General features: G+C 39.2%; 1 protein-coding gene across 1 annotated transcript in view; it reads left to right on the top strand.

Annotated features, from left to right (window-relative positions):
- Window positions 1-13,370, top strand: part of LOC128353289 (proton myo-inositol cotransporter) — a 63,748-nt gene that overhangs the window by 37,057 nt on the left and 13,321 nt on the right. Inside the window, exon 4 of the mRNA XM_053313979.1 lies at window positions 6,094-6,202. Within this exon, the coding sequence (XP_053169954.1) occupies window positions 6,094-6,202 (109 nt within the window). The remainder of the gene's footprint in view (window positions 1-6,093; window positions 6,203-13,370) is intronic.

Consider the following 13,370-nt stretch of genomic DNA (forward strand, 5'->3'; position numbering starts at 1 on the left):
TGAAGCTTGAGGACAGCAGTTTATATTGCTATTATCTCACATAACTTTCAGTGTGACTTACCCAATTTAGAAAATAGTTTGACATTTTGTAAAATAATTTCCAAGATCATTTAAACAGCCTCAATGAGCTACTTTTGCTGCATAAATGTATTTGGAGTGTTTCACCATCAAGTGAAACCACACACAAATAAATATATAGCTGCTTTTAAATGAGCTGAATCCATTATATTAGTGTCAACGTTGGTTTTTATTTAGATGTAACTGCCAGAGATGCTGGCTTTGTGGCTAGTTTGCCTCTGTTTTCCTTTCTTTAATACAACACTTCTTCACTAAGTGGGTGAATATTAGATATTGTCACTATTAGAAATTGTTAGCTTAGCTTAGTTCAGCATAAATTGTGTAAATAGGAGAAATGGCTAGCCTGGAATTGTAAAAATATTTTAGAGAAAAACCGTCTGAAGGCTTCGAAGCTCATTAATTAAAAAGTTGTATCTTGTTTGTTTAATCTACCTGACAACCTGTCGCTGACTCCAGAAAGTCACTACTCCCTGCCAAGAAATAGTTCAGCACACACACCCCAAACAACAGCTTGAGATGTGCTCTGCTAAACATGTGGAGTCATCCTTCAAGGAGAGATTAAGTTTGATTACATGGTCTGTATTTAGTCGTATCATTAGAATCTTAGAAACAGCAGTTTTTCGTAATTTAGTGGAAGAACATAATTTGCTGCACAGCGGTTCCATAGATACCTACTGCAGTGATATACCTCATTTCTATTCTCTATTAGTCCTGACCTACTGTTCTGATCGTCTCTGTCTTGAGTGCGAGATGTCATGATCCTGCTGTGATGAGGAAGCAGAAGAGAGGCGTGAAAGGAAAGAAGAGAGGGAGTATGTGGAAGAAATAATTAGAGGAGAGATGGGGGTTGAGGTAGGAGGGCCGCAGATTGCCTGCTTGGGCGTCAGTTCTTGATTGCAGCCCGCTCGGTTACATAAATGAACCCTGCTTTCAGCCACTTACTTCCTGAGGACAGGGTGATTGAATGGATGGAAAGAGCTATTCCTGTCCACCTTTAAAGCAGCAGCATTTCTCTTTATAGATTGACTTCTATCATTTTAATTGCTTTCACAACCGCCTCATTGGGCTTCTTTACCCCCCCCCCCCCCCCCCAGAGGATGGATAATCATGACTATATATGTCCTCTGGACCCTCGTATGCTCAAATTCCTGCGAAAAGTGTTATTCTAGTAACAGATGTAGGCAGTAATGAAGACCATAATGAACATCTTTAGAGAAATACAGGATTCATTTAAAAATCTGCGGGTGTTAATTCATTTTGTCTCCTTGTAAATGTGCAAAGTGCATCAGCTTTTTATTCATTTTTTTATTTTTACTTGTCATCTCAAAGCATCAATGTAAAAATAGTTTCTTTATACACACAAACAAACACACACAAACACACACACACACACCATTGTCTGACATCCATATCAACACGCACATCATAGTTGCCTACATTTGCTACACTGGCTCCATAATACAGCAGCAATGCCCCTGGTTGAAACCAGGAAAATAGTATGTATTTGCCCCATAGAGCAAACATTTAAATAAAACATTTTACATACAATTTTGAAGCCAAGACTCTAGATTGAAAACCTAATAGAAAGCATGATTTTATTTTTTTATTTTTGTCCATAAGGATCTGTGTGTCTTTATTTTGGCCACACTGTGTATATAATAGACTTATTATATAGGAGCTGAGGTTGAATTTCCAAAATTAAAAAAAAAAAGATCCACGCAAAATATATGCTGTATACATTAACACATCTAAACTGATCTAAAAATCGATACATAATTACAAAGCCAAAAATGTCCCTAATGAGGAATATCCTCTTGCTCTATACAGTTTAGCTTTTAACGCCACAGACTCATCAAAGCTCAAGGACCTGGCATTAAACCTCACTGTGCATGTGGATCCTTTAACTTCCTGACAGGCAGATCCCTGGTAGTAAAGGTAGATAGACACAACTCTACTACTCACATCCTTAATCCCGGGGCACCCCAGGGCTGAGTTTTGAGCCCCCTGCTGTACTCTCTGTTTGCACACACAACCGTTTAGCCACTTTCAACCCCAACGCCACCATCACGTTTGCTGACGACACAATGGTGATGGGCTTGATCCATGATAGTAATGGAAATACCTACCTGAAGAAAGTAAAGGACATGATCCATCAATGTCAGGACAACACCTCACTTCCGAACGCCAGCAACACAAAGGAGTTGATAGTGGATTTTGGGAAGAAAAAGGGAATGAACCAGGCCAGCTTTAATATCAACGGGTTCTTGGTGTAGAAGGTGGACAGCTTCAAGTACCTTGATGTCAATGAGAGCGTCACCTGGGCATTGCATACTGACTCAGTGATGAGAAAGGCAAGGCATCCCCTCAGATACAGTGGAATTTCAATACCACACCACCCCCCATCCCTCTAAATGTACACATATATTTATAACTCTTCCTATTATGTTTAAACTCTTTAAACCAAAGGAACTGGAGGGATCACATTTCACTATGAATGTACCATAAATGATAAACATGATTGGCTGTACAAACAAACGGTATCCTGGTCTTGGAGTGAGGCTATTAGTATTTGCTCGATTGAATGCTGATAAGATGGGAAATCAAAGGGGATGTGTGCAGGTAGTGATGGTAGAAAAATGATCACAGAGCTTGTGTGGGTAGACTGACATAAAAAAAGACAGTTGTGACTTTGTAGTGAGCCTCATAGGTGTGTGTTGTGTAGTCCACATTGAGGTTTTGTCTGTTTTACAAATGGATTAAGAGCTCATATGAACAAGTATATCATGATATTTAGGATTTCTGTTCAGCTAAGCAAAATTGTACTAATATTGCAGTATAGGCTAAACTAAATATACAAATATATGAAGCAGATAAAGCTGGGTTCAATGTGGAAAACTGACAATCATACAGTTCTGTGAGACTTAATCACCGTGCTTGTGGCTTACTGGTAGCTCACTGGCTGTTTTTTCAATGCCATCCTTCTTTTTCAATATCTCATCTGATTAAATTATAGCTGGGTGGTGTTCAGCTAAGGAAATGAAGCTGTGCCTTTTGTGTGTTTGCGCATGTATGTGTGCACATATAGTATTTAACCCTTTGCTGATTGTCCTGTGTTTGAAAAAGACAAAGAGAGCAAGAGAGGAAAAACATTGTGTCCATATGATTGATTGCATCTGAAATGCTTGTGTGTGATTGGCTGAGTAAATTTAGCTCTTCTTCAGGCGGCCATCAGGTCTCCACTCTCTTGATAGTTGAGCTTGGACCATGAATCCTGATTTCCCTGTCGGCTAATCAGATAACGGTTCTCTGCTCTGGTCTCTGGGGACCAACCAATCACACTCCACCAGGTTTGCGCCACGGAAATGGCTCAACCCATAAACGTATCGCTTCCTCTTCACTGTCTGAGGTTGAAACTCTGCTTCATATTAAAGACTGACTTTAAAAGCTGGAACTCAACTGCTCATGGCAAACATACAGTCGTTTATTAAGAAACCCAATTCCAACAAAACTAAATACTAAATACATAAATACTTATAATGTTAAAAAACAGTTAAATAAACAAATATTCGTAAGCCAAGCTGAGGTTGTGTATTCATACTTCCATACTGTGGTTAACACAACCACAATTTGCCATGATTCAACACAACGTCCACAGCTGAGCAGCTCTACCAGCTCCACTGTTACAATGCAACACTTTCTAGCTGGGAGCAACCAAGTAGCCTTAAAAGAGAGGGGGCCTGTTAACAGCACACATTGTGAAAATACACTTATTATGAAAATAAAATGTAACAATTTCTAAAACCACCAACTGTCATAATATTTAATGCCTCTGGCTCTGGCAATGGGTCACAATATTAGTGTTTTAGCTGGCTTTGCATAACTTTACTACCTTCAAGCTAGAGGCTGTGTTAATTCAGTATAGTTACAATTGCACAAATATGGGCACACGGTTACATATTTTACAGTAGATGATGGGTGTTAATAGTAAATATTAGTATTTTGTTTATTGGGATCATTTACAGTGTTTTTATATTATAGTACTATATGATAGTAATATGCAATATGGCATTGTCATATGCTTGACCAACATCTGGCCTGCCATACATATGAGAACTAAGTAAAATGAATGATTTATTTACTCTGTCATACAAGACATACTGTATTTCATCATTGCTGAAGAAAATAAGCATGTCTCTGTCTGAAAAAGCAGAAAGAACTCTCTCTCATTTCTTTCCACAAAGAATATAATTGCATATTCTGTTACATAAAGTCTAGTGATGATACAATATTTTATAAGAATGTCATGTTTGCAAAAGCTAGAAGAAAATAAACACAGATTGAGGTTATGGGAAATGTTTGGGGGGAAAGGGGTTAAATGGTGGCTAAATGTAAGGGTTTATGAAAATTACAAGTAATAATGTGCTTTTCACTGCTTCAATGCACCGCTTCACAGCATTGTTAAAAATTGCCTCTCATTTCTTTAAAAAAGGACATGAAATGGCTTTTGCAGCCAAACTACGGACAAATGGGCAAAGATTAAAAAGGTGCTTTCAGCATTTCAGAATTTGAAGTAATCAAAGATCATAATGTCTTTCTAAGAAGTCTGACGGGCGGCCATCAAAAAGAAAAGCTTAAGTGTGTTTATGTGGCTACAGTGTCAGCAAGGGACTCCTTCACTGAGTCTGGTCTGCTTGTCAAACAGCTAAAGGAGATGTTCACTGGTCCAGAGTCCTCCCACACACAGCTGCTCCCAAATAATCAGCCTGTGTGTGTGTGTGTGTGTGTGTGTGTGTGTGTGTGTGTGTGTGTTTATATGTGCAGTCTCATGCATCCATGTTATGAAATGTTTTTATGTGCTTCTGTGCACAGTCACTTATGTATCCTTGCACAGAGTTAAACCTATACACACCTTACCTGTGCTTTTCTGTTGGCTTTGTGTGTGTGTATGTTTGTATGTGTGTGTTCAGTCTTGTTTGTCTGATCTCCCAGCACTCTGTGTGTCTACCTCTTTATCCGACAGCTCCATGCCTGTCCAGCAGCTCTCTCATCCTATTAAGACTTCTATTCCCAAAGGAACTGCTTGTCTGTGTGTGTTGAAGATCACAGTCTGCTTCTGTCGCTAAGCCAAGTGGGACTCCACGAGGCCAAAGCCGGTGTCGAATATTTGTTTCATCCCATACTGAGATATTCACTATGTGAAAGAGAAGAAAGGCACCTATTGTATTATGCTGATCCTCAAGAGAAAAACTTTCTTTTTCCAATTTTCCTCTCCTTTAGGGAGCTCGGTATCTTCCGCAGGACAGATGCTCGCTGTCACGGAGGCTTGAACTGAGGTCTTGCATTATGAGGACATCATAACTTATTATGCAAACCTGATGTCTTAATAATTAATATATTATGACTAAGGGGATTAATCATCGGTTAACAGATGTGACAAATGATTTCTGTGTTTTAGGAAGCATATTCCAGTGTTGGTCCCATTAAACAAATTAAGAGTCTACAGCCATCCTGAAGGAGACCTGAGGCCATTTCTTTGTTTTTCCCTTGTGCTATCTTGTTTCATCTAGCATTAGGTATCATAAGAATGCATGATTAAACTTTATATCAAAATGTGCTCCTTTTTCATCCTGTCAAGTATCGGATAATATGATCAACCAATAAAATGTGACATAGATTTTTGGGCCACCAAGCCGACCAATGTTCAGTCATCATACCCCCGTTCCTCTGGATGTTACAATGTCAAAGTTTATTCTCAGATTTAAGAGCAAATTTTTCATTTAAAGCTTCAAAAATATTGAAATACAAATATTATGACATATACATATGTACATATATATTCCTACTGTCTTGTTGCAACATCATCAACGTCATACTTTGGTAGCATCAGGGGTCTTACTCTTCTACTGGTGTGTAGTTCACTTTGCAATGAAACTTGATTAAAGCCTGTGTCATTTCTTTGCAGTGAAATCATGCTGAATTTGAAATTTCTGCTGTGCCTCTGCTTTGTGTCTCCAGATGGCCCGGTGATTTGGCGGGTGCTGACCTACCCCCCTACACGACGAGCCCTCCTGGTGGGCTGCGGTCTTCAGATGTTCCAGCAGCTTTCAGGAATCAACACCGTCATGTGAGTGTAACCGTCGGCCCACTTTTAGCTCCGTCGTCCAGCGGAGGACCAAAGTTTGCAGCGCTACAACGTGAGGTCAGCGGGTCCATCATGAAGCTTTGCATGAAACCCTATTTGCTGCTGAATGGGTTTTCATGTTTTATTCTCACATAATAACCCACCACTGTGTGATGAAGTGTCTCTAAGCTTGCTCTACATTTGCAGCTATTGACTACTGGTCTATTATACATTTAATTCAACAGGGAGCTAATTTCAAGCTTTATTATTCTCTTGGTTTGGCAGCATAAAATAGGACATAATAAAACAAGGACAGTGACTCTTATTACTGTACATGTTCATGTCAGCATCCCTGGTCGCATGTATGCCAATCTTAGCCACGCAGATGTCTTGGAAATCACAAATCATAAACAACAGAAGGTTTGTCATATTTAGGTGTAAAAACTATAATGTTAAAGCTGTCAAAAATAGTTTTCCTGACAGACTTGTAAGTGAGCACGAATCTGACCACACAACATCGGCTCTCCTTTTAAAGCAAGGCTTTTTTAAAGACCTGTCTCTGTGTTAGACGAGCTGAATCGCAGGTCAAGTGCAATGCATGTTGACTAATGAACCGCTGTATGTTCCCACTTAAAGAAATGAGTCTCAAAAATCAGTGCAGTTGCAGAGAGATTATAATGGGAAATAATCTAAACCAATGGCACAAATAGGTTATCAAATAGGTTAACCCTTGATAACATCTATTCAGTCAAGAGCCTTTTTCTCTTTCATATAACATTTTCTTTGAGAGTCTATACTGAACTTATATTCCATTATTTAATCTTGTTTCAGAAAGCTACAGAAGCTAAATTGTTGCCAACATCTGTAACCTGTACAAGCAATTCAGCAAAACCTTTGAGTTTCTTGAAAATCCTTTTATTTATAGGTGTTTAATTAGTCCACTTTTTTTTCCTATATCAACCAAAACTAGATATTCAACACAGTAAGACATGCAACACACATTTCTCCATTACGATTTACATGGAAGGCAGTAGTCAAGTATTGTATTTCCTTACCAGCTGGCTACTCACAGATAGAAAACTGCACTTAAGTCAGCACCTTATATAAACAGAGTCATAATAAAATCGTTTAGAGTAACTACACGGTGGTAAATGATATGTTATCATCTCTGCTTGAGCCATTATTGTGTTGAGAGGCTGTTACATTATCCAATCCCTTACATACGATGCTGTACAATAGATGTGTACAAATGGAAACCTAAATCACTACCTGCAGTGTGCGCATCTTCTCCAAATGTGTAAACTGCATTACAAACAAACACTAATTACTGTTTACTTGCTGGTCATTTAACCCTCTTACCTGTGAACAGACCACGGAGCTTTTCTCTTTTATTCTTTCTATCTTTCCATCTGAGGAGATTGTGTCATCTGTCTCACCTCCCCTTTGAGATGGACTATATTACAGACTCTGTAAACAATCTGTGGATATGTGCTGTTGCTTAGTAACCATCAGAGGTGAGAGCAATAGTATAAGTGTGCGCTCGGTCGTACGGGCGTGTTTGTACGCGTGTCCTGATTCAATGCATGAGATGTGACACTATGGACTTTGTTGTATGCGCATGTGCACCTGCGAGACTGCCTGTGACGTATATGTGTATGTGTGTGATGTATGTGCACTCAGGTGGATATGTGTGGTAAGTAATTAAAACTATGTTGAGATCTGAATGGATAAAATCATGAGGGGAAAAGGATGACGAAGATGTGACTAGCAGAGGTGACACACTGGATTTGTTACAAATCTGCTACATATCTCTTCTGGTTCTGTCTCTCACTGACTGTTTCTCTATTGACTGTCTGCCTCTTTTACTGTATATTCATCTTCATCCTTCTGCCAACAGTATGAACAGCAGAGGGGGGAGACTAAATCTCTCACAGCTCTGTCCCCATCTATCCAGCTTTCTGTCTCTCTGCCAGTCTGTCTGACTGATTTCCAGCCTCTCTGAAAAGGTCTGCCTGCTAGTTTATCTGTGTCAGCACTGACCCATTTACACTGAGCACTGATACATCTTCAATCAAGATGGTGTCAAGATTGCGTTGTGTTTACACCTGGCATTAAAATGTGTCTCCAGCTTACAAATTGAAATCTGATTGGCCTTTTATCTGCACGATTACCCAATGTGGGGAACTAAAATTGACAATAAATACTTTGTCTTGCTGACAGTAATGTTTAATTTTGTGTAGTTTGTTTGATTAGTTTGGATATTATTAATAGTAGTTGTTTGTTTTTTTCAAACTAGAAATAAAATTGTACCCATGTGTTTCTTGATTCACAACCCAAAACTGCAGATTGAGTGGGGATTTATGATTTTATTGGCAGGTCCTCTCTGAGGTTCTTCTCTCTCTAGATAAGTAGTACAGGCTGCAGCTGACAGATAAAGGCAAGGCGGGTAACAACAACAACAAAAAACCAAAAACTCACACAATGCCCAATGACCCAGGACAATAATGGGTGATGAGCTACAGCTGTGGAGGCAGGGAGCAGGTCAGGGCTGATGAGGGGGTGAGCTACATGGGTGCAGGGCTGCTTGTGTCCAACACTGTTCACTATATACTGTGTAATCAACTACTGCATGTTTGCTGTTTTTTACTGAATGTCTTTTGAGAATTAACCCTTTATATGGTCGCTAATGTAAGAACAAACAATGGACATTGTGTGTGCAGACAAACAAGATTGAAGTTATTGGAATGATTAAAGGATACATGAGTTCTGACTGAGACAAAGTGAAAAAAATGGCTAGATACTACACAAGTAATTGTTCCTAACAGGGATTTTGAAGAGCAGCAGAGACCAGCATCTAACGGGTCCTAGGTGACATTTGGAGGTACATTTACATGCTGTTTAATGAGCTGCAGCTGAGCAGCTAATTAGCTATTTAGCCAGCTAAGTGACGTGAGGGTGCGGTGCACGTTTCACCGGCAAATGTTTCATTCAACAAGCTAAGAGGCAGGACAAGATCTGTGTTCATGTTTCTAAGTTAAATATGAAGGATAAGGCTGGTTGTTGTTTAGACTCTGTGGCTCTTGTGTTGTGTAGCAGGATGCTGTCAGGCTCAGTGTGACCATCTGCCTATGATACATCACCTCATTATTGCTTTATGCAAGATTGGATTTGCTGTATCGACTCCAGCTACGTATTTTTATTGGTCAGTAGAATTAGTTTAATTTCCATGATAATTATATAAGAGACCAATTTTACACAACCACGTGTCCACTCAGAGCTTTACCTGATACCCAGCTTGGTTCATTAATGTTCTGATGTAAAATACTGATCTAGTGTTAAAATTAAGTGTACTTTTAGGGTCCGTGTCTGTATTGTCCAGCATTGCTGTCACTCACCCTGTGTACTAAACTGCACATAGACTACTTTGCCAACCTGTCTATCTACCACCTGTCTTTTTGTTCCCATGCGTAGCTGCCAGGCTAGCCCCATTAGCCGATGAAATATAAAGGAGGTTTGGGGAGCCAGTAAATCAGCCAAGTCTCTCTGTCCCCAGCTGCTTTCCCTGATTAAACCACCAGGTTGGCACAGAAAGACAGAGAAGGGCAGTGAGAGAAGCTGGCAGACTGGAAACAAAAAAAGCACATATTGTCTGTCATTCCACTCTGTTGAGTTAAGTTGGGAGTTTGACAGGAACGGATTGATGAGGTTCACAGGGCTTTTCTTTTCTTCTTGAGTCAAATTAACTCTCACCATGGGTATAGTCAAGTCCATATTAGTACATTGTTTACCTCAATGTCCTCCCTTCAGTGAATTTCCTAATAAAAGTTTATTTTTTCAAAACCTGAGCCCTCAGTAAAGCAATAAGGCCAAAGGATCAGCTGAAATTGAAATTGAACTGCTAATACGAGTAGTTAAGACAGCCTGCTTACCTTTTGAATTTCACAAATCCCCATGGAAATGAATAAATGAAGAGATATTCAGTATAGTTAAATTTTTTCTTTCAGGTCTGACTCATTAAATAGATAATTGCTGTGTTTTAGAAATATTTGTATGTCTGTTGAATACACTTACAGATAATTGGAAAACTCCTGATAGGTTGCTGTGATCTCAGAGGAATTTATTCACTTCAACATGAATTCAATCAAAACAACAGCGGAGGCAGCCAGACAGGCGGACTCTGCCTTTCTTTACAGAACAGGGTCACGGATATTAAATTAATATGAGATCTGGAATACATTCATTGCTGTTCAGTGCATTTTTTTTTTTTTTTTTTTTTTTTTAAACTCTCAACATTTCTGTGTTTGGAGGTCAGAGTAGTTCATTAATTGGGTGGTTCAGGTGCACTGAAAGGGAGAGGAGGTATATAGAGAGTGTGGCAGACTGACAGAGAGAGAAAATTGTGACAGAGGGGCTGTTAAGCAGAGTAAGGACATGTTACAGCCAGGCCAGTGTGTGACTCCAGTGGTCACTCATCATACAGTATCATACTGAGATCTTTTTTCAGTCTTATACTTATAATGTACTTATAATCCTACATTTTAAATAAAACAGCAGTAAATTTCAGAGCTTTAAATGCTGTATAATATTCCTGTGACCATATTTTTTGAGGTTGGGGTAGACTGCCGCTATCAGCTCTTTCACTTATATATGCTTTATAGGTGATCAGTGCTTATTTAGTCACATACTGTACGTGCAAATTACATTTGGCACAAGTCCACATCACATGCGTGCATGAAAATTAGTTTTCTCAGCGGTGCAGTGTGCAACTAATGATGGCATTTATGCAAGCAAGTTCATATAAATGTCAACCAAATTCCTCACAGTGACAGTAAAACACACACTGAAACACTGAATGCAGAGATAATCATAGCAAACATCTGATAACATGAAATGCCCAAACCCACAAACAGAGCTGCGGTATTGTTGGTTGACAATGTAGGTACATTACATCATATGACCATCATCAGCTCAAAAAAACTGCAAAAACAGTGGGACTGGCAGAGGGATGTGTTGGTTCCAGCAGGTTATAGGATGTCTAGTGACCGTAGACATTATATATTGAGTATGACAGGTATGACAGGTGAGAGTGCTCATGGTTACACAAAGCTATTTATTTTTGCAACGTATATTCGAACTCACATGTCTGGCACCATCTCTCTCTGCTCTCTCTGCTTGTTACGCGAATAATAACCTCTCTGCCCTCACACACACTCACAAACTCACACATATCAGTCATAAACTCACACACGCTGAGGCCTGTCAGAGAAGCCTGTGTGATGAAAGATGTATTTGTCAATAATACATCTCTCAGGAACCAAAGAAGTGTCAGGCGATGGTCTGTCTCTCCTTCTGCCTGGATGAGGTGTATATACTGTAGATTAGGCAAATGAATAGATGGATACATTCAGGGATGGCACTGTTGGGTTTTCTCTTTTCTTTTCTCTCTTTCTTCTTGTTTATCCACCTTTCCCTCCATGTTCAGTTATAAATGCGGAACAATGTGGTACAGCAGTGGGTCAAATTAGATATCATAGCTTCCTATTACCTACTAGATCATTTGATTCAATTAGCAACATAATCTAGCATGTAAAGGTCACCGTTGACTGGTGGGGACTGCTGTGTTTGTGTGTGTGCATGTGTACAGCATCTTGTCAGGGCGGGTCAGTAGACAATGTTGACAGTGTGGTGAGCGAAGATGGATTGAGCATGAGAGTGGAGGAAATTGAGACAGATAGGGTAGGACAGAGGACAGAATAAGAAGAGGGCAGGGGGAGAGATGACAGTGATGGTGATGAGGTGGAGGAAGGTGTATAGTGGTGGTGGTAGGATGGGGGTCAGGGCAGATGACAAGCAGAGGGAGGGAGGGTATGACAGATTTATAAATGGAGTTAGGAAAAGGGACAAGAAATATTGAGTACAGGAGCAGTGGAAGAAAAATCCTGTGTTCTCTCAGTCTGTACAGTGGTGTTTCTTTTATACAGTTTGTCTGTGACAACATCAGGGCTCTTGAATCCAGGCTTCTCAAGAAGTATCAGGTGCATGTAGTTGAGGTCCCACACAAAAAAATCACTTGCGAAAAAAACCAGTTTATTATGCAGCCTATCCACAAGGTGACAAAGGCCATTGTAAAGACTTAAACAAGCTATCATACAAATGTGTTCCTCTATAAGTCCTGATATGTTTTTCAGTGTACTGACTTATTTTTCATATCTGATGGGGTATTTTTTTAATACTATTATTATCATGAGTAATAATAGGCCTTATCATCAACCCCATTGATCATCTGCTAATTTTCTACAAGTGGCATTTTTGAGATATGTATTCAAAATATGTAGAAGTTGTGTTAAAGTAAATGTTCTTGTCTTTTTACACTTGTGTCAGAAAGGAAATAAGGATGTAACCAAATGGGGGAAAAGTTCAAGGATGTGTTCGAAATGACAACATATTTTCTATATAGTGCAGTACATTTACTTTGATTTAATTGTGTCCAAATTGTGAATGTAAAATGTATCTGCAATACTGTATAGTACCATCAAAAATGTCCAGTGGCAAGTACACTACTTGCTAAACTACTCACTGCTACTCTCCATTTACAATTCCACAATGTAATGGGACACATTTTATAGATAATATACAGCTGCAGTGAGTTTCTATCAAGTGCTTGAGATTTTACATAGAAAACCCTGATAAATGAAGTCCTCGTTTTTGTGTGCATTAATGAAGGAGGGCCTATAGTTATGTCAAGTTGTTAGCTTCTTTGGATGGTTAGCGTTATACTAAGATAATATTGTTAGCTAACGTCATATCACGGATAGATACTAATATAAGTTGTCTTGTTTTCTAGGGTAGGTAGCTTATCATTTTCTCTGTCTGTTCTTAGGGTTAGTACATTAGTTTGCCCATTTTTTGTCTTGTCGACCTGTCAGAAGTAGCTTTTGTGTATTTCCTTCTTTTAACCAGCATAAGCTAACACCTGGGAGTAACTTGGCCAACATTGTATGCTAGCCTGGAACAACAACATCCTGGAGATCTTAGACATTGAATGTCTGTTTGCCAACTTTAAAAAATCCCAGAGAAACCAAGCGTGTGTTTTGTAGTATGCATAAAAAAAAAAAAAGATATGATATGAGTGCTTGTTTGAATCAGTGAGCAGTTAGGCATTTTGTCGTTG

This window comes from Scomber japonicus, chromosome 23 (assembly GCF_027409825.1).
Source record: "Scomber japonicus isolate fScoJap1 chromosome 23, fScoJap1.pri, whole genome shotgun sequence".
Lineage (NCBI taxonomy): Eukaryota > Metazoa > Chordata > Actinopteri > Scombriformes > Scombridae > Scomber > Scomber japonicus.